We start from the raw sequence: 24,417 nt of genomic DNA on the forward strand, positions 1-24,417 counted from the left end.
ACAGACCGTACTGGCGGGCCAGGTCCTCCCTGTACGGTAAACAAGCATCCTGGGACTGGTTTCAGGGTATGCCCCCTTCTTCAGCCAGGCTAGCTTGAATCCAGGGAGCCTCGTCTGGGCATGCCCATCCCACTTAGGGTGAAAAGTGTTACAGCAAACTTATGATTGACGGAATGCTGACAATGCAAACATTCTCCCCCAATCAAAAGATCTGGGTTAAGACCATCGTTCTTTTGCCCACTACGCCACCCCAGTTCGGACCCAGCCGTATGCAAATCAGTCTTGACCCTTTGCCCCATGGGAACAGTCCAGACGGAACTGCCAGGCCAGGTCCTCCCTGGACCGTAAACAAGCATCCTGAATTTGAGGGTGTAGCAGCCTCACAAAATGATTGAAACCTATCAACATAGAAGTCCTCAAAGGCCAGGTCTCATCTTACTCCTTGATTAGCTCTAGCCATTCTCAAATATCCAGCTTGTTACTGATGAGCGCAATGTTCGAAGACAACATTTTTCAAATGTCTGGTTCGATGTAGCCCGAGTTCAAGGTGATTCTTGGGGCTGCATGAAGAATGATGCGTGGAATGACTGCCGTGTGTGTACCAGTCCCATGTCGTCTGGGAGAATAACTCAAAGGGCAGAGAGTCAATCAACATCTAAAATGGTGGCCAGAGCCTCAAAGCGGTTTCATGGGCAAAGCATGACATGGGCTTGCAAATCGAATCACAGCCTTGATCTAGGGGTGGCATGGTGTTGGTGCGATGGATGCAGGTCGTTAAAAATAAAACAAAGGTGGGGGTTTCTAAAGTTTGTTATGACACAGTCACCCCTTGAAAACTTGGTAGAATAACCCAGCCTACCCACTCTCCTGATCATGATGATTTCGTCGACAAGGTTAGTTGGCAAACTTGCATTCACTATACACCTATGCGCGACTTTGTTTCTTAGGCGTTGATCATGTGGAAGAGATTGAGATCAGAGGGCTAGTCCTCAGGCAGAGACCTATCTCCAAGTCAACTTGCTAGAGGTGCGGGAAATTCATTTGGCATTGAAAGCGTTTGTACCACTTCCCAAAGGGCTGACTCCACATTATGCAAGATGTACTTTTTTTTAGGTTGTTAAAAACTTGCTATAATTTTCAGAGGAAAGAACTAATTAAACTGCCTGTTCAATTCATTTTCAATGTCTGTACTTCTCTGATCAAGCTGATTAAAAAAAAAAATTTTATTAACACTTTTTATTTTGAATAAACGTCAGTCTTACAGAGGGTTAGATGGTATAGATCAGATCATACATATAACATACCTTACTTTATACGTGGTCGCATCAGGTTTCAGACCCAAACTTACCGTAAACAGGTTTCAAGTTTCACTATTGCAGTAGATCGGTCCCTTCCCTCCCATCTCACAGTTCGTCTGTGGGGGAGAAACACAGTCCACCACTAGCCTTGTTCTATTTAGCCCACTTTAGGTCCCATTTCTTCGGACAGCCACTGTTCTTGAACACCTGTTTTTCTTCAACCATGGATGTATCCACATCTGTTTCCCACCCCCGTATCGAGGGGGTGTCCCCGACTCCCCATTTTTGGGCTATGTTTCTTTTACCTGGGACCATTCCTAGGATTGCTCAGTGTGTGTTAAATCAGTTGCGTCTCATATATTAAGTAGGCAGAGTCTTGCGGATCCAGTAAGCTCCTTCCCACTTGTCTCCCCGAGTTTGGCTACAACACCCTCCGAATAGGGCCGAATTGCACGGTGTTCCCAGAGCGTGTAGTAGTATGTTCCCTCTTGGGTAGAGTGCCTTAGACACTCCGAGGTCTGTCTCCTCCCCATTTTCACCAGAGTCCCCCCCCAACTCCCAAGAAGTATGTCGGGTGGAAGAGAGAGCCTCCTGCTACTCGTCTTCATCTAAGCTCCCCACGTCTGCCTCCCACTGGTGCCTAAGGCGTAGAAGCGGGTCTGGTCTGTTATTTATCAGTTTTCGATAAGTTAATGATATTGCTTTGCGATTCATAGGCTCTGTAAGGAGCCTGTCCTCCAACAGGGATGCCTCCGGTAAATCTGTCCCACAGGGAAACGCAGACCACATAGTGTGCCTTATTTGTAAATACCTGAAGGCCTCTGTGTTTGCTAGTTGGTACTCTACTTGTAGGTCAGTAAACGGGATCACCCCGTCTCTTTTCCACAGATCTCCCACTGACGAGATACCCATTGTGGCCCACTTGTCGAAACCAGGGCATTTACCCAATGTACCCAGTTGCTCCGACTCCCGTAAAGGCATTGACTTTGTTAACTTATTATGTCAACCCAGGTTCTTAGATGCTTGGTGCCATTTTGCTATGGTATGAGCTGTGGGTCCTGTGAGTCGCTGGTGCTTAGGGTTGGTGTACAGGGCTCTTTGATAGCCCCCTGGGCTCATTAACCATTTGTCCATTTTGTAGGCCGGGTCAAGTTGGGGCCCATAGATCTACTGGTTTATTACAGCTAGATGGCAAGCCCAATAATATTGTTTGAGGTCGAGTAGGGCGTTTCCTCCGTCGTACCACCCGCTTGTCAGTTTCACTGTAGCTATACATGGGTTTTTCCCATCCCAAATTAGGGTCCCCACTGCGCTCTCTATGTTAGTAAAATATGTATCTGGGACCACAAATGGGGTGTTTTGCAGTACGTATAAAAACCAGGGCAGTGCCAGCATTTTGAATAGTGCCACTCTGCCCAGGAGGGTGAAGGGGAGAGCTCGCCAATGCCGCACATCATTGTGTAGTCATTTTAGTGGGCCCTGGAGATTGGTATTATAAAAGAAGGTTGGGTCCAGTGGTATATAAATTCCTAGGTATCTTAATCCCGTTGCCGCCATTGTGACCATATAATTTAATGGTGTTCATGGCGCCGTGCCACAGATCATGAATAGTGTGGTTGGTTACTGAAGATCGCTAATATATGTAAGATCCTATGGATAGAAACTGTTGGGCGGCTACATATAACTAAATATCATCAGCATATAAGGAGATTTTATCTTCATGCTGTTCTGTCCATTTCAATACTCTGATCATGGAGTCCCCCCTCACCCAGGTCGCCAGCGTCTCTAGCATTAGGGCAAAGATGAGAGGCGACAGAGGGCAACCCTGTCGAGTTCACCTCCCCAGTTTGAATTGTCGTGATGGGTGGCGGTTAACAAATATTTTTGCCCTCAGGTCGGTGTACAGTAGTTTGATCCACTTCATGTACTTGGGGCCGAAGCCCATGCGGGACAGTACTGCAAAAAGATAAGGCCCTTCGATCGCGTCGAATGCTATTTTGGTATCGAGTGAAGCAGGGCCACATCTTCCTGTATTGTATCTATCCTTCCCAACACTCCCTGCAGCCGGCAGAGATTAAGGGCAGGGCTCCGTCCCAGCATGAAGCCTGACTGATCTGGATGTACTAGTTTAGTAATGAAGGGGAGTAGTCAATTAGCCAGTGCTTTGGCAAAAACGTTTGCTTCTGCATTAAGCGGTGAAATGGGTTGGAAGGGAGCCCTTCTGGAAGCTTTCTTGATACATAGTGCAAAGAGGAGATGTTATCATAGAGGCCGTCAGCTTTAGCAGATCAATGGGGAGCTCGTTGGGACCCATAGCTTTCCCTGATGTTATGCCCGCATGGCTACTGCTACCTCTTCCTCCGTGAGGTCCCCCTCAGGGGAGTGTCGGTCTTCCGGAGTCACCGGGATAGTGGCCAGCAGATCTCTGGCATCCATGTGTGTGATCATGGTTGCAGGCATATATATTTGGGCAAAATAAGAGGCTAATGCCTCTGCGTTCTGCTGTGGATCTCTAAACTCTATTCTCTCATCATTCCATAGTAGGGGTACCCACCTCTGGGCCCAATCCCGTTTTTCCAGCCATTCCAAGAGTTTGCCTGTTTTGTCACCTAGCTGGTACATTTTGTGCTGTGTGGCCTTCTGTTTAGACCTAGCTGCTTCGGTTAATAACTGCATGTAATCAAGCCTTTTCATTGTAAGGGAATGTCTAGCTAGTTCATCATCCGAGTTGGTTAGCTTTGCGTCCTCTTCCAGGATTTCCCTCTCCAGTGTCTCTATGCATTCCCTCAACTCTATTTTGTGGCCAACCAATAAAGCAAGAGCTTGCCCTTGATCACCGCACCAAATGCCCCCCATAAGGTTTGTGCCAATTCTACTGTGCCTCTGTTTTCATGGAAATAATTTTCTGCTTCTTTTATTAGCTCTTTTTTCACATGCAGGATTTTTAAACACCATGGATTTATAGTTAGGGTTGTTTGTTCAATTGTGTAGTTAAATACTCATGCCAGAACGGGTGCTCTGGACTTTGTTTGTCCCCCTGTGACTCTGTGCGCCCTTTCAATCGAAAAGTACTTGGACAGGCCTTTGGGTTGCAAATGCTTCATTATAAGGTCTTCTATGAACAAGTCTGTCGCCTGTCCATCAAACAATCAGGGATTTGTAAGCGCGCTACTCACCCGTGAGGGTCTCAAGGTGCTGCGGGGGTGCCACTCCGTTCAGCCGAAGAGCCAGGTCTTGAGGGTCTTCCCTAAGGTGTTCAGGGAGGGGGCGCGTCTGATATCTGTCGGTAGCTCATTCCAGGTCTTGGCTGCAATCCGGGAGAAGGATCTTCCACCTGACCTGGCTCTGTGGATGCACGGGGTTTCAGCCAGTGCTAGGTTGGATGATCACAGGATTCTTTTGGGTACGTGGAAGTTTATTCTGTCGTTTAGGTATTTGGGTTCGTTGTTGTGTAGGCATTTGTAGGCGTGAGTGAGGATTTTGAAGGTGACTCTCTTCTCCACGGTGAGCCAGTGGAGTCTTCGTAGGTGTTGGCTGATGTGTTCATGCCGGGGGATGCCGAGGACGAGTCTGTCCGCGGTGCTCTGTATTGTTTGCAGTTTGCGGAGTAGGGACTTGTTGATGCCGGCGTAGAGTGCATTGCCATAGTCGAGTTTGCTAGTGATGAGTGCGTGGGTGACTGTTTTCCTCGATTCGGGGGGATCTATTTCAAAGTCTTTCAGAGGATGCAGAGGGTGTTGAAGCAGCTGGAGGTGACGGCGTTGACCTGTCTGTTCATGACGAGTGATGAATCGAGTACGATGCTGAGGTTCTTGCCGTGGTCTGCGGGGGTAGGTCTAACTCTGTGGATGCACAGGGTTTCAGCCAGTGCTAGGTTGGATGATCGCAGGATTCTTTTGGGTACGTGGAAGTTTATTTTGTCGTTCAGGTATTTGGGTTCGTTGTTGTGTAGGCATTTGTATGCGTGAGTGAGGATTTTGAAGGTGACTGCGGGGGTAGGTGGGCTTCCGAGGGCGCTGGGCCTCCAGGTGGTGTCCCATGCTGAAGGGGTGGTTCCAAGAACGAGGACTTCTGTCTTCTCAGCGTTGAGTTTTAGGCAGCTGTTGGTCATCCAGACTGCCACTTCTTGCATTCCTCTCTGGAAGTTGAGTTTTGCGGTGGTGGGGTCTTTGGTGAGGGAGAGGATGAGCTGGCTGTCGTCGGCGTAGGTTACGATGTTGAGGCCGTGTTGTCAGACGATGTCTGCGAGGGGGGCTATGTAGATGTGGAAGAGGTTCGGGCTCCTAGATGACCCCTGTGGGACTCCGCTGGTGATGTCTGTGGGGATGGAGAGGAAGGGCGGTAGGCTGATCTTTTGGCTTCTTCCGGTGACGAACCAGCGGATCTAGTCTAGGGCAGTTCCTTGTATGCCAGCGTCGTGTAGTCTGGTGGTTAGTGTTCAGTGAGAGATGGTGTTGAAACCTGCAGACAGGTTAAGGAGGATGAGGGCCGCTGGTCCAGGAGGGTGTGTATGTCGTCTGTGGCAGCGAGTAGGGGGGTCTCGTGCTGTGGTTGGCTTGGAATCCAGATTGGAACGGGTCGAGGACAGCGTGCTCTTCGATGAATCGTGTCAGTTCCCTGTTGACTGTTTTCTCTGCCACTTTGGCCGCGAAGGGGAGAAGCGAGATGGGCCGGTAGTTTTTGAGGTAGGTGGGGTCGGCCGTGGGCTTCTTGAATAGCATCCTGACTTCGGCGTGCTTCCAGTCGTCTGGGAAGGTGCCTGTTTTGAAGGTGGTGTTTATGGTGTGTTGCAGTTGGGGCGCAATGTAGTCTGCGGCTCTGTGGTAGATGTGTGGGGGCAGGGGTCGGTGGGGGCCCCTGAGTGTATGCCTTTCATGGCCGCGGCGGTGTCCATGGTTGTGACTGGTATGCAGTTGGAGATGGTGGACTGTCTGGTATCTTGGGGACGCAGGGGGCTGGCTGAGGTGTCTTGTCGGTGGTCGGTGAAGTTGTCGTAGAGTGTTCTGATCTTGAGGTGGAAGTAGGTCCCGAGCTTGTCGCAGAGGTCTTGGGATGGGGTGATGCCTGCAGCTTCGCTGCGTGGGTTGGTGAATTCCTGGATGACGTTGAAGAGTTCCTTGAGGTTGGTGAGGTTTTTGTTGGGGTTGAAGTTCCTTTTGGTTGTTCTGATTTGGTTGTGGTAGTCCATCAAGGCATCCTTGTAGGTGCAGTAGCTGTTGGTTGTCTTAGTATTCCTCCAGTTCTTTTCCAGGCGTCTGCAGGTGCACCTGGTGTCTTGGAGGTCAGTGGTGAACCAGGCAGCTTTTCTGGGGCGTTGTTTGCCGGGGTTGCGTAGCAGGCGAGCTCCTCTGCGCAGTTGGAGATCCACGTGTGGAGTTCTCTGGCTGCGGTGTTTGCGTTGAATGTCCAAGTGTGGTTGTCTCGGGAGAGGGTGGAGTTCAGTTGCTCGTCAGTGACCTTGCTCCAGTTCCTTCGAGGTGGGCGTGGGGCTGGTTTAGGTGCTTTGGGTATCTGAAAGAGACACGTTAGTGATAGATTCCATACCTTAGAATATCCCCAGGCGTCAGACTGGATCCGGAAATGTTTTGCGTAGCAGTACCCTTGCGCGTCGGTAGGTGTCGTCTGCGGCTCCGCGTCCGTCGTCTGCGTCGTGGGCGCCGGGATGACGTCGTCGGAGTACTTAGACGGCGCCTCCGCGTGCTGACGTCAGTTCTTCTTTTTTTCCGCGCCAGCAGCGCAGTTCCGGAAAAAGTGGTACCTTAGTCTTTTTTTACTAAACTTTTTTGATCGTTTCTTTTTCGAGTCTTCGACTCCGGACGGTGCCGATAGGGATGCCAGGTTTTAAACCCTGTGAGGACTGCGACCGACTGATGTCGGTCACCGACCCTCACCGTCGGTGTCTCCACTGTCTCGGCGTCGACCACGACGACGAGACCTGTTCCGACTGCCGGGCCCTGACTTCGAAAGCTAGGCGGGAGCGGTCCCGCAAGCGACTCGAATTCCGGCAGTCGGCCCCGCACCTGGAAAGGTCTCGGTCGGACGGAGGTCGAGGGACCGGTCGCGGGAGCGGACCCATCGGAGCTCCGGGAGTCAACATCACTCCTCAGGGTCGAAGTCGTCAGGTAAGCACAAGAAGTCGAAGAGACGTCATCGCTCTTCCGACTCCCACCGACGCTCGCGTGACGCGGCCGGGGGTTCAGGTGACACCGCCCACGCGGCTCTGTCGGAGTCGCAGGTGTCGTGTCCGGCCCCATACCCTCCGGTCCCTGGGCCGCACGCGACGCCGGAGGAGATCGAGCGGTTCCTCATGGCCATGAGGTCCCTCACTCCCCCGACGGGCTCCGCGGCGGCTCTGGGCCCAGCGGACCCGTCTGGGGGCCCTAGCGGGTCGAGGGCTTCGGGCCGGGCGCCGCAGGCCCCCACTGGATCCGGTTCCGGATCCGGGTCGTCGCCGGTGTACTTAACGACCTCCCCGGTGCCGGTCCCTCAGGTGTCGCCCCCGGCGCCGTCTTCGGGCGGCGCCGTCCCCGAGGCCTCCCTCGATCCGGCTCCGGCGGCGGAGCGGCGCCGCTGGGCGCCGCTTCAGACACTGTTCAGAGAGTTCACCTTTCATGAGCTGGCCCCATCGTTTGACACCCCTGGGTACCAGGAGATGGGTGACGAGGAGGATTGGGAGGGGTCTGAGGACCCTCCGACACGGGAGTGTCAGTCCCAGGAGGACTGGACAGGTGGACTTGGGATGCCAGTGGTCTGGACACATCACCGGACACTGGCTTTGTCTCCCTTCCTACTGTGGCTACGGAGGAGGGAGCTGCCTACAGTGTGGTGCTGATGCAGGCAGCCAAGACCTTGGGCCTTGAACTCCCCGTCACGGCCGTGAGGACTAACCTCCTCACTGAGGTCTTAAAACCGCAGTCAAGCTCGGCTGAGCCTCTGCTGCCGTTTAATGAGGCCTTGACCGACGTTCTTTCGGGCACTTGGTCCAGGCCCGCTACAGGTTCGCCTGTAGATAGGAACGTGGCCAGACGCCACCGCCAGGCCCCGGGCGACCCTTGTTTCCTGTCCACCCACCCCACCCCTGAGAGCCTGGTGATCCAGGCCTCCAATTCCCAGACCGCATTCCCGTCGGCTCCGCCTGACAGGGAATCCAAGAGGTATGAGCAATACGGCAAGAAGGTATTCTCCTCCCTAAGTTTGGGACTGCGGTCTTCCAACACCGCATGCCTCTTGGGCCGCTACACCCACTCCCTGTGGGATACAGTCGCGGACGTGCTGCCAGAATGCCCGTTGGAGGTACGGGCTATACTCGGCCAAGCCCTTGTGGAAAGCCGAGATGCGGCACGTTATTCTATTCGGTGTGGACTGGATACCACCGACTCACTGGGCAGAGCGATGGCAACGACGGTAGCGATTCGTCGCCACGCCTGGTTGAGATCCGCCAACTTCTCGGCTGATGTCCAGAATACACTCATGGACATGCCGTTTGATGGCCGTCGCCTTTTTGGCGACAAGGCAGACCATGCGCTTGAGCGCTTTAAGGTCTCCAGGGCTACGGCCAAGTACTTGGGCCTCTCGGCCCCGCGCCAGCAATCGGCTGCCTTTCACTCCTTTCGTGGCCACGGAAGGGGTGTACCCACACGTGCTGCCAGCCACGCGCTGCAGGGTAATACCCAACGCGGTGGCGGCCGTGGAAACGGCCGTGGAAACCGCCGTGGCGGCGGTCGGGGACAACGGCGAGGTCAGTCCACACCTTCCGCCGCAGCATCCGCCACAAAGCCCTCCTAGTCCGTGCTTTCAGGCCCATGTGTCGCCAGTGGGGGGCAGGGTTCGCCATCACCTTCTCCACTGGCACACTGTCACTTTGGACAGGTGGGTGCTGCAAATCGTCCGAAGGGGTTACTCCCTCCCCTTCGAGACGACCCCTCCAGCCATGCCACCGCAGAACCACCGTGTATCGGGGGATCATTTGCGACTTCTGCAGGAGGAAGTTATGGCCCTCTTGGCCAAAGGGGCCATCGAGCGCGTTCCTGGGCCAGAAGTAGGGTGTGGTTGCTACTCCCACTACTTTCTGGTACCCAAGAAGGGCAAAGGGGGCCTACGCCCTATCTTGGATCTACGGAACGTCAACGGCTTCCTCCGGAAGGAGAAGTTCAAAATGCTGACACTGGCTCAGATCTTAGCTGCCCTGGACCCAGGAGACTGGATGGTAGCGTTGGACTTGCAGGACGCTTATTTCCACATCCCCGTCCTGCAGGCCCACCGGCGTTACCTGCGGTTCACGGTAGGCCACGAGCACTTTCAGTTTACCGTGCTCCCCTTCGGCCTTACCAGCACCCCACGGGTGTTCACGAAGGTGATGGCGGTGGTCGCAGCTCATCTGCGCAGGTTAGGGGTTTCAGTCTTCCCCTACCTCGACGACTGGTTGTTGAAGGCTGGCTCGCCCCAAACAGTCGTCAACCACCTCCAGGCGACGGCAAACCTCCTGCACTTGCTGGGGTTTTCCATCAATGTGCCGAAGTCACACCTGTGCCCCTCTCAGAAGCTCCTCTTCATCTGAGCGGTTCTCGACTCTGCGCAGTTTCGGGTTTATCCTCCCGAACAGCGGGTTCGGGACATTCAGGCTATGATTCCACTCTTTCAGCCCTTGTCCCGAGTTTCGGTCAGGTTGACGCTGCGGCTTCTGGGGCTGATGGCCTCCTGCATCCTTCTGGTGCATCACGCCAGGTGGCGATGCGGGCTCTGCAGTGGGACCTGAAGTTTCAGTGGGCCCAGCATCAGGGCAATCTATCCGACCATGTCCTGATCTGGGAGGGCACTGCGAGACAGCTGCAGTGGTGGCTCATGGACCGCGATTGGGTCAGCGGCAGATCCCTCTCCCTTCCCCAACCGGAGCACGTAGTTGTGACGGAAGCGTCCCTCCAGGGCTGGGGAGGCCACATGGGAGAGGCAGAGATCAGAGGCCTCTGGTCTCCGGCGGAGTCCCGGCTCCATATCAACCTTTTGGAGCTGCGGGCGATTCGTCTAGCACTGAAGGCATTCCTCCCCTCTGTTCGGGGGAGTGTAGTGCAGGTGTTCACAGACAACACCACCGCCATGTGGTACTGCAACAAACAGGGCGGGTGGGGTCGTGGACCCTTTGCCAGGAGGCCCTGCGCCTCTGGCTGGAACATCAGGGCGTGACCCTGGTGGTTCAACACCTGGCAGGTTCTCTGAACGCCAGGGCGGACGAACTCAGCCGTCGGTGCATGATGGATCACGAATGGTGTCTGAACTTGGACGTGGCGCAAGGCCTCTTTCAGCAGTGGGGAGAACCTTGGTTAGATCTATTTGCCACCGAAGAGAACGCGCAATGTCATCAGTTCTGCGCGTTGGAATTTCCAAGGCGGCACTCGCTCCGAGACGCTTTTCGTCACGAGTGGAGTTGCGGTCTATTGTACGCCTTTCCGCCTACACCACTTCTGCCCAGAGTGCTGAAGAAGATCAAGCGCAACCGGGCCCAAGTTATCCTTGTGGCTCCGGACTGGGCACGAAGGTACTGGTATCCAGAGCTACTCAGTATGTCAGTTGATCCCCCGGTTCGTCTGCCTCTTCAGGAGGACCTTCTGTCGCAGCAGCCGGGGACGGTCCTCCACCCGAACCTGTTCAGTCTCCACCTCCATGCTTGGAGATTGAGCGGCGACAGTTGAGGCCATTTGACCTGCCTCCTGAAGTCTGTAATGTCATTCTGGCAGCCAGGTGTCCCTCCACAAAGTCGGTATACGCCTGCAGGTGGAACAGATTTGTGGCATGGTGCCCAGCAAAGGCTGTGGATCCTCTTACTGCCCCTCTTTCTGAGGTTCTTCTCTTCCTTCTTTCTCTTGCCCAGCAGGGCTCTGCTCTGGGCACTATCAAGGGCTACCTTTCTGCCCTTTCAGCCTTCCTAAGGCTGCCTGATCAACCTTCTTTGTTCAAGTCCCCTATTGTAACTCGTTTTCTAAAGGGCATCACACACATGTTCCCTCCTGTTCCGTTAGTGATGCCTCAGTGGGACTTGAACCTGGTTCTTACATTTCTGATGTGCGCTCCCTTTGAGCCACTTCACAACTGTCCTCTTCGCCTTCTTACTTTGAAGACTGCTTTCCTGGTTGCCATCACCTCTGCCAGGAGAGTGAGTGAGCTCCAGGCTCTTTCATGTACACCTCCTTTCCTTTCTGTCCATCCGGACAAGGTTGAGTTGCGTACTAAGCCATCTTTCCTGCCCAAGGTTGTCACGGCCTTCCATATCGGGCAGTCTATCACCTTGCCCACCTTCTTTCCGCCACCGCATCCCTCTAAAGAGGAAGAGCGGCTCCACCGTCTGGACGCAAAACGTGCGCTTTCATTCTACTTTGATTGCACACGCCAATTCCGGGTGGATGACCAACTCTTTGTTGGTTACGTGGGCGCTAAGAAGGGAAAAGCGGTGCACAAGCGGACCATCTCTCGGTGGATCATCTTGTGTATCCAGGCATGTTACTCCTTGGCTAAAAAGGAGCCCCCTGTTGGATTGCGGGCTCATTCCACCCGGGCCACGGCGACTACAACTGCCCTGGGCCGGGGAGTGCCCTTGCAGGACATTTGCCAGGCAGCTACGTGGGCCTCGCTGCACACGTTTGCAAGACACTACTGCTGGACAGTCAAGTCCGGAGGGATGGCTTCTTTGGCCGTTCCGTCCTCCAGGACTTTCTGGTGTGATTATTGGTTCGCAGACCCACCACCGGGGTTGGTATTGCTGGGGTATCTATTCTAAGGTAAGGAATCTATCACTAACGTGTCTCTTTCAGATGCAGAAGTTACTACTTGTGTAACGATATATCTGTAAGAGACATTAGTTAGTGATAGATTCCTTACCGACCTACCCATCCTCCCCGTTCTGCGAATCGATATCTAGGGTTAAGGTCATCCCCTTTCAGGGCCCTAGTTTCAATGGCACCAGTGTTGGTTTTTAACATGGCTCGGCGCTTCTGGCGCGGAAAAGCTGTGTCTAAGAACTGACGTCAGCACGCGGAGGCGGCGTCTAAGTACTCCGACGACGTCATCACGGCGCCCACGACGCCGACGACGGACGCGGAGCCGCAGACGACGCCTACCAACGCGCAAGGGTACTGCTACGCAAAAAATTTCTGGATCCAGTCTGACGCCTGGGGATATTCTAAGGTAAGGAATCTATCACGAACTAATGTCTCTTACAGATATACCGTTACACAAGTAGTAACTTGTGCTTATCGACAGTGAAGTGGAAGCAGTGATTGGTCCAAGGTGGTTGTGTTGTGTGGCTGAAGTGGACGCTATTTCCTGCAGCGATGATGGGGTCGAGGGTGTGCCCTGCCCTGTGTGTCGGTGTGTTGACGAGTTGGTTGAGTCCGATGTTGGTGAGGTTCTCACGAAGGATGGTGGAGTTGGGGTCGATGGGGTTGTCGAAGGTGAAAGTTGAGGTCTCCGATGAGTATGTAGTTTGTTGATGCAATGGTGTGGGGGTGAAGTTGGTGATGGCGGTGGCGAAGGGTGTTCGAGGTGGGGGTCTGTAGATAAGTGTCCCACGGAGTGTGGTCTTAGGGCTGGTCTTGATCTGGAAATGCAGGTGTTCGGCGGAGGGGAAAGTTTCGCTGGAGGTGGGGAGGCAGAGGATGTTTTTGTGGACTATGGTGAGGCCTCCTCCCGGGTGGTTACGGCAGTCCTTCCTCTGGATCTTGTAGCTGTCCGGGATGGCGGTGTTGATGTCGGGGCAGGAGGCAGCGTTGGTCCAGGTCTCTGTGAAGAAGGCGACGTCGGGCGAGAGAGAGTAGAGTAGGTTCTAGATTTCCATGGCGTGTTTGTGTACGGAGCGCACGTTGAGGAGGATGCAGCTGAGGTTGTCGTCGGTGCTGGTGGTGTTGAGGGTCAGGGTGGTGGTGAAGGTCTGACTGCAGCAGAGGCAGGAGAACTGGCCGTGGGTCGTGTTCGGTGAGGCCTGTTGGCAGTCTGTGTCTTCCGGGGTTGAGTGCGAGGAGGGTGTTGGTGTAGTAGTGATGGTTGGTTGGATATCCAGTGTTCCTGGCGCTGGTCGCGGTCGGGTCACGGACGGGCGCAGACGGGTTTGCCTTAGGCACGCATACGGCGCGCCAGCGACGCTACCGCACAGCTGCCGCCATTAAGTAGGGGAGGAGGGAGGGACTTGCAGCCCAATATTCATACAATATTGCATTGGGCCCTGCCTTTGTAGTCGTCCAGCTGGTTTTTCATCCTGGCCTGACATGCCTCAAGGTCATTGATCTGTTTCTTGAATAGAGAGGTATCTTTAGTTAATATATTGGTTGTGTCTTCCACTTCTTTTATTCTGGCACTCATATTTCGAATGTCCGCTCTAATCAGGGAAACTTCAGCAGAGACTGCATCTATCCTAGATTCCAGCAAGGTGCGGACAGAGGTAATGGCAGTCATTATGTCTTGCAGGGTCGGATCCACTTGCACCGAGTTACGTGCACATTTTTAGACTCTTTTTCTTTCATGTCTGTCCCTTTTTGCCATGCATATTTGTCCAGTCTGGCTTGCATCGTCACACGGCCACTTTTCCCACCAGCCATTGTTGCACTTGTTGGGGAGGCACACTTTGGCCTGAGTGTACGGACCTGACCGACTATTCTCCACCACCTGCTCTGGGGCCTAGGCCTCTTCCGACCTGTCAGATTTCGCCAGCTATGCCCTGCTTGCCATCAGACTCTACCCCTGTGTGCTCCTTTCACTTCATAGAGGTTTCGTGACAAGAGGGCAGGACCTCTTGTCACCAGAATTGCGTCCCAGGTCCTCCGGCCTGCCCACGGCCTGTTTCCGTTGACTCCACAGGACTGTGTCCTCTTAGTTTAAGGCACAGTTTGCTCCGTTTTCCGTAGGCTCCCCGCGGCCTCTGGGCCAGCGCAACGTCCCAAGGCTGTATGCTGCTCTACTCCGGTCTTGCTACTTCTGCTCGGTGGGACCGGTCAGTGTTAGGAGGCGTGGGAAGGTCTTGTGCCGTTTCAGCCCCGATGGTTGTTCGCACTCGCAGTGGTCTGTCGCTGCTAAATTGTGCTGAGAGCGCACACCTCTTTCCCCGGCCTCTAATGTGTTCCTGAGCAGGTCCTACTCAGTTTTTGGCCCAGTGGCGCCCTGCCCTCCCGGAGGCCGATTGCTGCCACATTATACCGAGGCCGCACACCTCTCCGCCCAGTCTAGCGCGGTCTCGGCTGGAGCTTGTCTGCCGCCTCCTTCATTTTCCACCTCGGCGGGAGTTGATCACATCTGTAGCCACCCTCCTTCGTCGCAGGCGAGACTTCCGGCGACCGCCTTCCTTAAGGCCGCTCTGTCACTGCAGCGCGGGCCTTGCTGCTGGATCACCGCTTCGCTAGCTAGATCGTATCTCGGTTCCCCAGCCCTCAAATCGTCTCACTGGGCCCTCCCAGCTTCCGCAGGCTCTGGCGAGGTTTGTTACGGCTCTTGTAGTCTGATATGTGTTCGGATTTTAGTGTTTACCGGGCTAGTGTGCGGCCTTCTTCCTCTACATTTGGCCACTCCCCCAAGCTGAAATGTATTTTTTTTTTTGGATCTTTTTATTGGTATTTATTCATGTTTTATTAGCACCAAAGCTAATACACAATTCACACGATTGTATCTGGCTACAAGAACCACACAATGTGAGATTTGAAAATGCAAATTCAAATTTCAGTTGCCCTGCACCAAAGTTCCGATATTTGCAACACAGGAGACCATGTTTTATTTCAACACATGTAGGGACTATCTGGACATGTAATTAAAGTTTGTGTTTTGTTTTTTAAATATATTTTACATGTGTTTAGCGCTGTAAAATGAATAATTTAAATGAGGAGTCCCATCAAGTAGGCAAGGCCATTTTGTTCAACTCCGTTTAGGGCTAGAGCACATTAAATGCAAATATTCCTTTATGCAAATTTATAATTGACCTAAGTGATCTTCTCGGGTTTCAACACAAATGTAAATCAGTTCAGATTAAGGACAAAGTATGTTTATTTGGTACCATTTTAAATTTAATTCAACAACGATTAACTTATGACGTATGTGAGTACAGAAAATACAATTTGTCTTATAAAAATGTTTCTTCATCGTGAACAACCCTAGAAGCCTTGTAAATAGAACCATCATCATCATTCTGTTGCACCCTCATCTCCCCTCTCCCTTTTAAATGGGCCATTGCCTATGTCTATTCATTATTCTCATTGCCCCTCAATACAGGAGTGTGCTGCTTACATGGGTGCCTACATAGTGCTTTGTAAGATTTTGTAAGAAAGATTGACAAAAAAAACAGTGAATAGAAATTTGCCTTCTGATATGGTTTTTTTTTTTTTTTTTTTAGTTCAACAAGATTTTATTGAGAGAAATAAGGATCCAAATAATAGCAGTCAAAATACAAAAAGGTGATACACTCCAATATGAGTAGAACGTGAAAAACCAAACATGGATATCATTTGATCAGTAACTCAATTATATGTAAATAAAATTAGAAAGAAGGGAATCAATATGAAGTTACTAATATAAGTCAATAATGGGTATATCGTGCATAACGTGGAACATATCAGCCTCTGAGATGAGGGAGGGGGCAGGGGAAGAAACAAGAGCAAAAGGAGGAAGGAAGGAAAGAAAGGAAAAAATAGCAGTAGACAGAAAGAACGGGATGAGAGGACAGGAAAGAGGGAGAAAGAGAGAAGGAATCCCACAGGAATAGCCCAATGCAACGTAACTAGCAGACCAAACATTAAGTAGACAAACCAACAGGAAAACGAGGGACTACACCTTGCGAGGAGAGGTCCATGTATTCATCCAATGATGCCCAAATCCCACTTGAAATGGAAGGCGATAGGTGTGCTAGATCTACTGAGGTGTGAGCACTGCGTAAGAAGGAAACCCATGCCCACCACGTATGGTAAGAGACTGATGAGAAAGATTTCCAATCCATAAGGATAACCTTTACCGCAATAGATAACAGAAGATCTAACAGCTGTAATTGTAACAAATCAAGGGGAAGGGGCGTAGGAGCAGCCCAGGGACCTAATATAACTAGAGGAAAAGAGAGCTGGAGCTGAATGTCAAAGATAAGAGATAAATGTTGCTGAATAAGGTCCCAAAAAGGTTTAAGTAAGGAACAATTATAGAACATATGAGGGAAATCCCCCGCCTCCAGGCCACAACTCCAACAGAGATCATCTTCTTTAAGGTTGAGAGAATGCAGACGTACAGGTGTCCAGTGGAGTAAGTTAATCGAGAAAAACTTGGACTGTATTAGGGAAGGAGCTATTTTGTTACGAAGCGCAAATTTGCTAATGGATTGCCAAGCTTCAGATGATAAATGATCTGTAATATTGTGATCAAAATGACGCATCCATTTTTGTTGTGCAACCGTCTGGTCAGGAAGCGAAGTAGAAGATAGAAACTTATATATGCGGGAGGCAACATGACCAGCTTTGAGCCAAATACAAAATAGCGAGACGGTAGGGGAGGAGGGGTGAAGACGAGTTTTTGAGATGGCAACCTTGATTTTAAGAAAGGTATAGAAGTCTAGATTAGTTAGAGAGTGATTGAGCGCTAAGGTAGAAAAAGGTAAGGGCTCCCCAGAGTCACTATACAGATGTTGTACAAGAGAGACACCTTTCGTAGCCCAATATGACATGAGGGTGGGAGTGATATTAAGTTTAATTTTGGAATTACGCCAAATGGAAGACCATCTAGTTTTGTGCAGAGGAAATGCCAGCTTCCTGTCGACTCTCTTAATTGCGGAAATTGTATCAATAATTATAGAGCGGGAAAACAGAATGTGGAAAGTGGAAGTAGTACAGAGAGAGGCAATTGGTAGAGGTGCAGCTAAGTCCTGTTCTATGTGTAGCCATAAAGGAGTATGATGGGATGGGGGAGAAAACCATAAGGCCCCCTGAGAGGCCAAGAAAGCCGTCTGATATTTTTCCCAATCCGGAAAATTACACCCCCCCATATCACAGGGTCTACGTAAATATTTATATGCTAATCTAGCGCGTTTACCATTCCAAAGAAATTTGGCGGTGATCCCATCGATTTCCCGAAAAAAAGAGTCGGATAATTTCATCGGAATCATGGATGAGACAAAATTAATAATCGGTGTGATCATCATTTTTAGGGTTTGTAGGCGACCCCACCACGAAATATGTTTCGGAGACCATGTATCCAGAAGACGACGAACCTTAGTAAGAGTTTGAGATTCATTATAGGCAACCGTGGTATGTAGCGTGGAACAGAAATAGATGCCGAGATATTTGAGATGGGTAGATTGCCACTTAAAGCCAGCCGAACCCATATGAGCAGGGAAACAGTAGGCATTTAAAGGGAACATTTCTGTCTTATCTCTGTTTAGAGTGTATCCGGATACTTTAGAGAACAAAGAAATGGTGTCAGAGATAGCAGGGATGGCCAACGCTATATCATCTGAGAAAATGAGAACATCGTCAGCGTAGGCAGCGGTTTTAAGACAATGAGGGCCAAAGGAAAATCCTTTGATATCAGGATGTAAATCAATCAGCCGAAGGAGAGGATCAATAGATAACAGAAACAAGAGAGGGGATAAGGGACACCCTTGCCGCGTGCCCTGGCAAAGATTAAAAGAAGAGGAAGTAGCACCATTAACCCTAATGTTAGCTTTAGGTTGGGAGTATAGAGACATTACCATGTTAATAAAAGAGTCTCCGAGGTTATGTGCACATAAGACAGCTCGAAGGAAAGGCCAAGAGACCTTATCGAAGGCCTTTTCGGCATCGAGGGCTAAGGCCGCGGCAGGTAATTGGGATCGCTTAGCCGCTCCAATAATATGACAGAAAGTGCGGATATTGTCTCTTGCCAGTCTACCCTTAACAAATCCAGTTTGGGAGGGATGGACTAGATTAGGAATAAAAGATTCTAGACGTTTAGCCAAAATTTTAGCAAAAATCTTCGCTTCCATATTAAGAAGCGAAATAGGGCGGAAATTCTTAGGATCTGAATGATCCTTACCTTCTTTCGGGATCACTACTATTGTGGCATCAGCAGCTGTACCAGAAACAGAACCATTACGAATGAAAGTGTCAAAGACAGCTTGTAGCTTAGGAACAAGTAGCGGAAGAAAGGTTTTATAAAATAAGATCGGGTATCCGTCTGGACCAGGAGCTTTCCCCGAGCGGGTGGCCTTGATAGCAGCCGCTATTTCCTCCGGTGAGATAGGAGCATTCAGAGTAGAGCGATCTCCTTCTGAGATTGATTGAATCGGAATTGATTTTAAAAAGTCTTGGCACTTGTCAAAAGAAGCCTGGTTAGAGGGGGTGTATAATTTGTTATAGAAATCGCGAAAGACTTCAAGAATTTCCTCAGTTTGGAATTTGGTAGAGCCAGTGTGGTCTTTAATAGAAGAGATCTGGGAGGACTTATAGGAAGAATCTTGGAATTTTAGCGTGGCAGCCAAGAGTTTCCCAGCGCGATTCTTTAAAAGTAACTTTTTGGACTTTTGCGCCTGGAAGCCGATATGAGCCCTTTTAGTGACAATAGTATTATATTTGTATTTTAGGAGCTTAATTTGTTGTAGGATAGTCGGGTCTTTAGTATGTCTAAAGGAGGCCTCCAGAGTTTTGATGTTAGAAGATAAGTCAGTAAGTTCCCTCTTAATCGTCAAGTTGCGTTTGGACATGCATGCTATAACTTGGCCCCGAAAAGTACACTTAAAAGAGTCCCATAGAGTTATTGGAGAAGATACCGAGTCCTCATTTTCACGGAAAAAAGTGTTTATGTCCGTGGAGAATTTATCCACTTGATCAGAGTCATGTAACACTTCCGTATTAAGTCTCCAGGAACGACCACGCGGTTTCGGCGCAAAGGACGTAAGCGTAAAAGTGACCGCAGCATGATCGGAAATGACAATGGGATGAATCAGCGGAGAGGAAGAAGCTGAGACAAGAGAGGAGTGAACCAGGAGATAATCAATACGAGAGAATGAGGAATGAGGGGAAGAAAAGAAAGTAAAGTCACTGCCAGTGGGATTATGGAGACGCCAAATATCATGTAATTGAGCAGTGGAACACATGTTAATCATCTGTTTATGTGCTTTAGGTGGACGAAACTGGAATGCAGAGTTCCTGTCTAATAAAGGATCCATTGGTAAGTTAAAATCGCCACCAACAATGAGATTGCCAGCATGAGGGGTGTCATGCAATTTTTTAGAAATGGATTTCCAAAAGGCTGGATTATCCACATTCGGGGCATATATATTCATAACAAACAAGTCATGTTGTCCATCCGACAATTTAGATAGAAGCCAGCGACCTTCAGAATCATGCTCAGAAGAGATGATTGATAATCCTGAATTCCTTGAAACTAACGTAAGCACCCCATTGCGTTTACCAGAAGCATCAGAACAAGACACATCCGACACCCATTCTTTCTTTAAAAATAAAGCTTCTCTACTGGTAATTTTAGATTCTTGAAAGAGGACTAAGTCTGCCGAGAGCGACTTACAGTAATCCAGGATTTTAGATCGTTTTACTGGATGATTTAATCCCTTAACATTAAGGGATAATACATTTAAACCCGGCATGGAACAAAGGGGGATACAAACGGAGACAGCATTGATGACAAACAAAGAACGGGGTGCAAACAAACAGTGGACCAGCTATTAAGCAAAATAGATGTTACGGGAGCAACCATGTGGGAGAACCAGGAAAAAAGAAAGGCCAGAAGAGAAGAAAGACAAGAAGAGAAAAAGAAAAGAAGCAGAGGGGGAGGTCTAAAAGAGACCCACATCATGCAAGGGAGAACGTGGAAAGGGCGAGTAGGGGAACCGTATTAAGAGCAAAAATTGGTAAGGAGAAACAGCCCAATTATTAGAAAAAATCTCACGAAAATAAATAAACCACATGAAGAAACAGCCGAACTCAGTGCAAAAACAGTTTGAAAATGAGGAGCTGAGACGCTATAAGAGGAATAATACACTTCAGGGCAGATTAGCGATATCATAACATGAACAAGATCATATAATGAAGAACAATTGAATCAAAAATGCAAAAAAAAACTTAATTATGCAATAAACAACCTAAATAATATGTAACATTACATAAATATAGTGACGAATAGGCAGCTAATTCACATAGTAATAATAACAACAATTACATAACTATACTATAGAGTGGAATCGTAGAAGGAAAAAAGATAAGTGCAAGAGAGGAGCATGTAGAGACAAGGAAGAGACAGAGATGGAAGAGGGAAAGGAGCAGAAACCGAAAGGAGAATTCTACTCCGCTATACTAGAACAATAACTAGCATAAGGTAAAAATGAGAAAAAAAAAGTGCTAGCGAAAAAAGAAATAGTATATTAAATACAAGCAAGAAATCTGCACCCAATAACTATAACAAGGCAAGTATCATGCAAAGGATAGACCAGAAAAAGAGGCTGAGAGAACGGAATTGAGAAGGAAGAAGAGATTCAAGAGTAGTATGGAGGAGAGAAAGAGAAGAAAGAAAGTACAATAGCAGAGAGGTAAATTAGCGTGTAAACACTACTAGAAAGAAAGAAGAGGAATTCATCTTGAAAGCAGTACAACCACAGGTATAGAGATAAACAAATCAGGTCCCTGAGGCCCCAGGAGCCTGCGTTGTTGCTCTTTGAATCTCCATCTCTATTTCCTCCTGGTTGTCTAAGAACGTTGTCAAGTCTACCGGTTCATCGAAGATCCTGGTACGTCCTTTATAAGTGATGCGAAACTTGGATGGACCTGAAAAGGAAAAAGGAATGCCCAAATCGGTGAGACGCTTCCGAAGATTCAAGAAGCCTTTCCGTCTTATGACTGTGTCTCTGGCAAAGTCTTGAGAAATGGAAATGCGATGACCCTCCCAGTTGAGTTGTTTAATCTTGCGCATATGAGACAGAATCAGTTCAGTGTGTTGATGTCGTAAGGGTTTAAAAATGATTGCTCTTGGCTGGGTGGCTGCCTTAGAACGAAACGTAGGAACACGGTGTGCTCTTTCAATCTCAAAATCTCTGTGAAAAGATAGTTGGAGTGTATCCGGAATCCAATGAGATAGAAACTCAATCATAGAGGAGGATGATTTCTCAGAGTCCTCCGGCAAGCCAAAAATACGGAGATTGGATCTCCTATTACGGTCTTCCTGCTCCGTGAGGTCTCTGCGCAACGCCACCATAGAACGCTCCAGTTGAGAAAGGGACCTGGATTGCTTTTGCATCCCATCCTCTGCAGAACTTATTCGTGTTTCTGTCGCTGATACACGAAGAGAAAGGGCTTTAAAGTCATTCCGGATAGCAGACACTTCCACTTGCAGTAAGTCAGTGTTAGTCTTTGTTGACTGCGCAATTTCATGAACTTCATTCAGGCGCGCCAAAATGGTGTCCAATGTGGAAGCATTGTCTGCCTGAGGAGATTCAGGCGACGGAGAGACTGACTTAAGTCTTTTTAAAGATGCGCCCAGGTCCTTAGAGTCCTTGCTGTTCAATGACCGACTCATAATGACAAGTGACGTAGCAGGAGCCTGAGAGAATACACTGGAATAGGCTGGAACACCAAAGTTGCGCAAAATATGTAGACTCAGTGTAGAACAGTGGCAGTTTACGCTCAAAACACGCAAAGCAAGAGTAGCTGTTCAAGTATGAGGAAATTTGCGCAGGAAATCTCTTCAATAAAGCAGAACAGACACCTCCATGAAGAATGTGAGAGAAAAAATAAAAGCGAGCAGCTCAAAAGACCAGCCAAGAAGCAAGAAAGTAACATCAAGGAAAAAGCATAAATGTTACCATTTCAGCCGTCGTGTGTAGAAACCCTCAGCCAAGCGCTGAATACCGCAAGTTTGTATCCGCTGCGGCGCCTCAGAAGTCCGATGACAGGAACGTCATGCGCGACAAAATGGCGGTCGCCCTTCAGGAATGCGAGCGCCTGTGAGGAATAATGCAGGAAACATATCCTCGGTGGCTGATAACGCGGAAAGAACAGCGTCGTGAAGGTCACCGCATGTTCCGCCGCTGATGAGTGAAGTTTCAGGTCGCAAGGGCACGAAGAAGCGGAGAGAAACGCTCTACGGGACCAACTCACCCCGGAGCTCAAGCGCGGCACGCCATGCAACAGCGGCGCGCAAGCCACGCCCCTGCCTTCTGATATGGTTTTAAAACTTTTAGAAGGTATGCATTATTTTCAGCAAGCATAGTATGAATGCCAACGTCAGACCAATATAAAGGTGCTAAACGAATAATAATAGAAGTTGCACAGATGTGTATTAATTTTGTTATTCCACTTACACGATCTACCAACCTACAGTGTAATAGCAAAGAGTGGCTTTTTTCTACTTTTTAGCCAGAGCTCATACAGCATGAACACAAATTAAGTAATGTTTAAAACTGCAAATGTTTATATATATTTTTTTCTTTTTCTTTTTAGGATAAAGATGAACTTTAACATTTAGAATTCAATATTTTGAAGTTCCTGAAGCACCGAGGATTTCTGCTATTATCCGCATTGTTCAGTACACCAGAAAACAATGAATGTACAGCGTATTAGACACATCTATCTTTTGTCAAAATATGAAGTAACTCACCACAAATGGATATATTATTTACCAGTCTTGTGCTTTCACCAAATGTGTATTGGAAATAATATGCCTGAGATACTCAGATTTAAAATATCAGTATTTTTTATGACTCCTGTCCTTTTTTCAAATCTATACAGTAAAATACACTTGTAAATAATATCTGCAGAGCAGAATGGTTGTTAGTGTAAATGTTTTTGACACAAGAAACGAAAGTGTCACATGGGCACACGTCATCTCTGTACCATGAACTGAACCGTAATGTACTAGTGTTTATCAACCATGCATGTATAGATTTTCATTAAATGAAGAACGTAGATATGTGGTCATTAGCGGTCAAAGTGGTGATGAAGTCCGCTCCCTCTACTCTTAGAACACGATGTAGTAACACACAGGATGTAAATAAAGCAGTTGGGGTGCATGCTAAAAGATACAATGATGCAAGTTTTACAGTTCATAAATGTAGTGTATTCATGTAATTCACACGTTTGCCTCAGCACTCTGCACTTTTCAAGGCTACCAAATGCCACTGTTACAAAAATGGAGCAAATGACTAATAATAAAAAATTATTTGAAATGAGCTGGGGTTTTTTCTGTTTAAAAACATTCAATTAACGGAAATAATGTGCTACGTTTTTTGGTGGGTATGCTTGCTATGTATGGTAGGTGAAAACATTTTTGTGTAGAAAGTTGAATGATGCAATTTAGGGTCACAATGAGTGCATCAAATGTAAGTGCTGTAGTTAGAATGTTATTTAGTGTAACAGTGCAGTGGCATATACTGAAGTCTGCGCTACACTGACAGTTGGTAAATGCATATGTTGGTTTACAAGAAGAACTGTTATTTGGAACAGAAAACAATGATCGTTTGGAAGCCACCTTCAATATCTTTTGGATGCTCTTTTGATTACTAATCACTCATACTGCATACAAGCATAAGATAACCTAGCTTGTGTGTTTAGCTAATTGAAGTATTTAAGAACGTACCATGAAAAAGAGAATTTAGAATTGTGTTCAGTCAAAAACCCATTCATGTACCTCAGTGCAGTTGTACTAATGAGAACACATTGATGCCTGATGTCCAAATGATAATGTATGGTGTAGGGGTTTAAGATAAGGAATTCTAGAAAAGTTTTGATCTCATTAATCAACATTCAGGTGTTTCTTTCTTCCTTGGGATAATAATCTGTATTTATAACTCTATCCCTCCCGCCCCATGTCGATTTTCAGAGGATAAACAACATTTTGTTCTTTCGACTTTGAGTTTGAAATGCTTCTAAATGTGGCAAGTTTATGAAAGTCTTGTTATAATTTAAAATCATACTCTTTTGTTTCCTAGATGCTGGTCTTTTTTGGTTAAAAAAGAAAAATGCAACCCAATCCCCATCTCTTTTATTGGGTATGAAAGTAATAATTTGAGACCACAATTAGTGCTTGCATCTGGGGCGATTTCTAATTCTTGACATAGATTTGAAATGGTTAAATCAATATCACATTAAGGAAAAAAGAGTATGTTACAGGAAGGTTGGGCAGTACTTTT

General features: G+C 48.6%; 1 protein-coding gene across 1 annotated transcript in view; it reads left to right on the forward strand.

Annotated features, from left to right (window-relative positions):
* Nucleotides 1-23,457, forward strand: part of POGLUT2 (protein O-glucosyltransferase 2) — a 310,611-nt gene extending 287,154 nt beyond the window's left edge. Inside the window, exon 10 of the mRNA XM_078657503.1 lies at nt 22,730-23,457. Within this exon, the coding sequence (XP_078513629.1) occupies nt 22,730-22,747 (18 nt within the window). The 3' untranslated portion in view covers nt 22,748-23,457. The remainder of the gene's footprint in view (nt 1-22,729) is intronic.
* The last annotated feature ends 960 nt before the right edge of the window (nt 23,458-24,417 follow it).

This window comes from Lissotriton helveticus, chromosome 8 (genome assembly GCF_964261635.1).
Source record: "Lissotriton helveticus chromosome 8, aLisHel1.1, whole genome shotgun sequence".
NCBI classification, from domain to species: domain Eukaryota; kingdom Metazoa; phylum Chordata; class Amphibia; order Caudata; family Salamandridae; genus Lissotriton; species Lissotriton helveticus.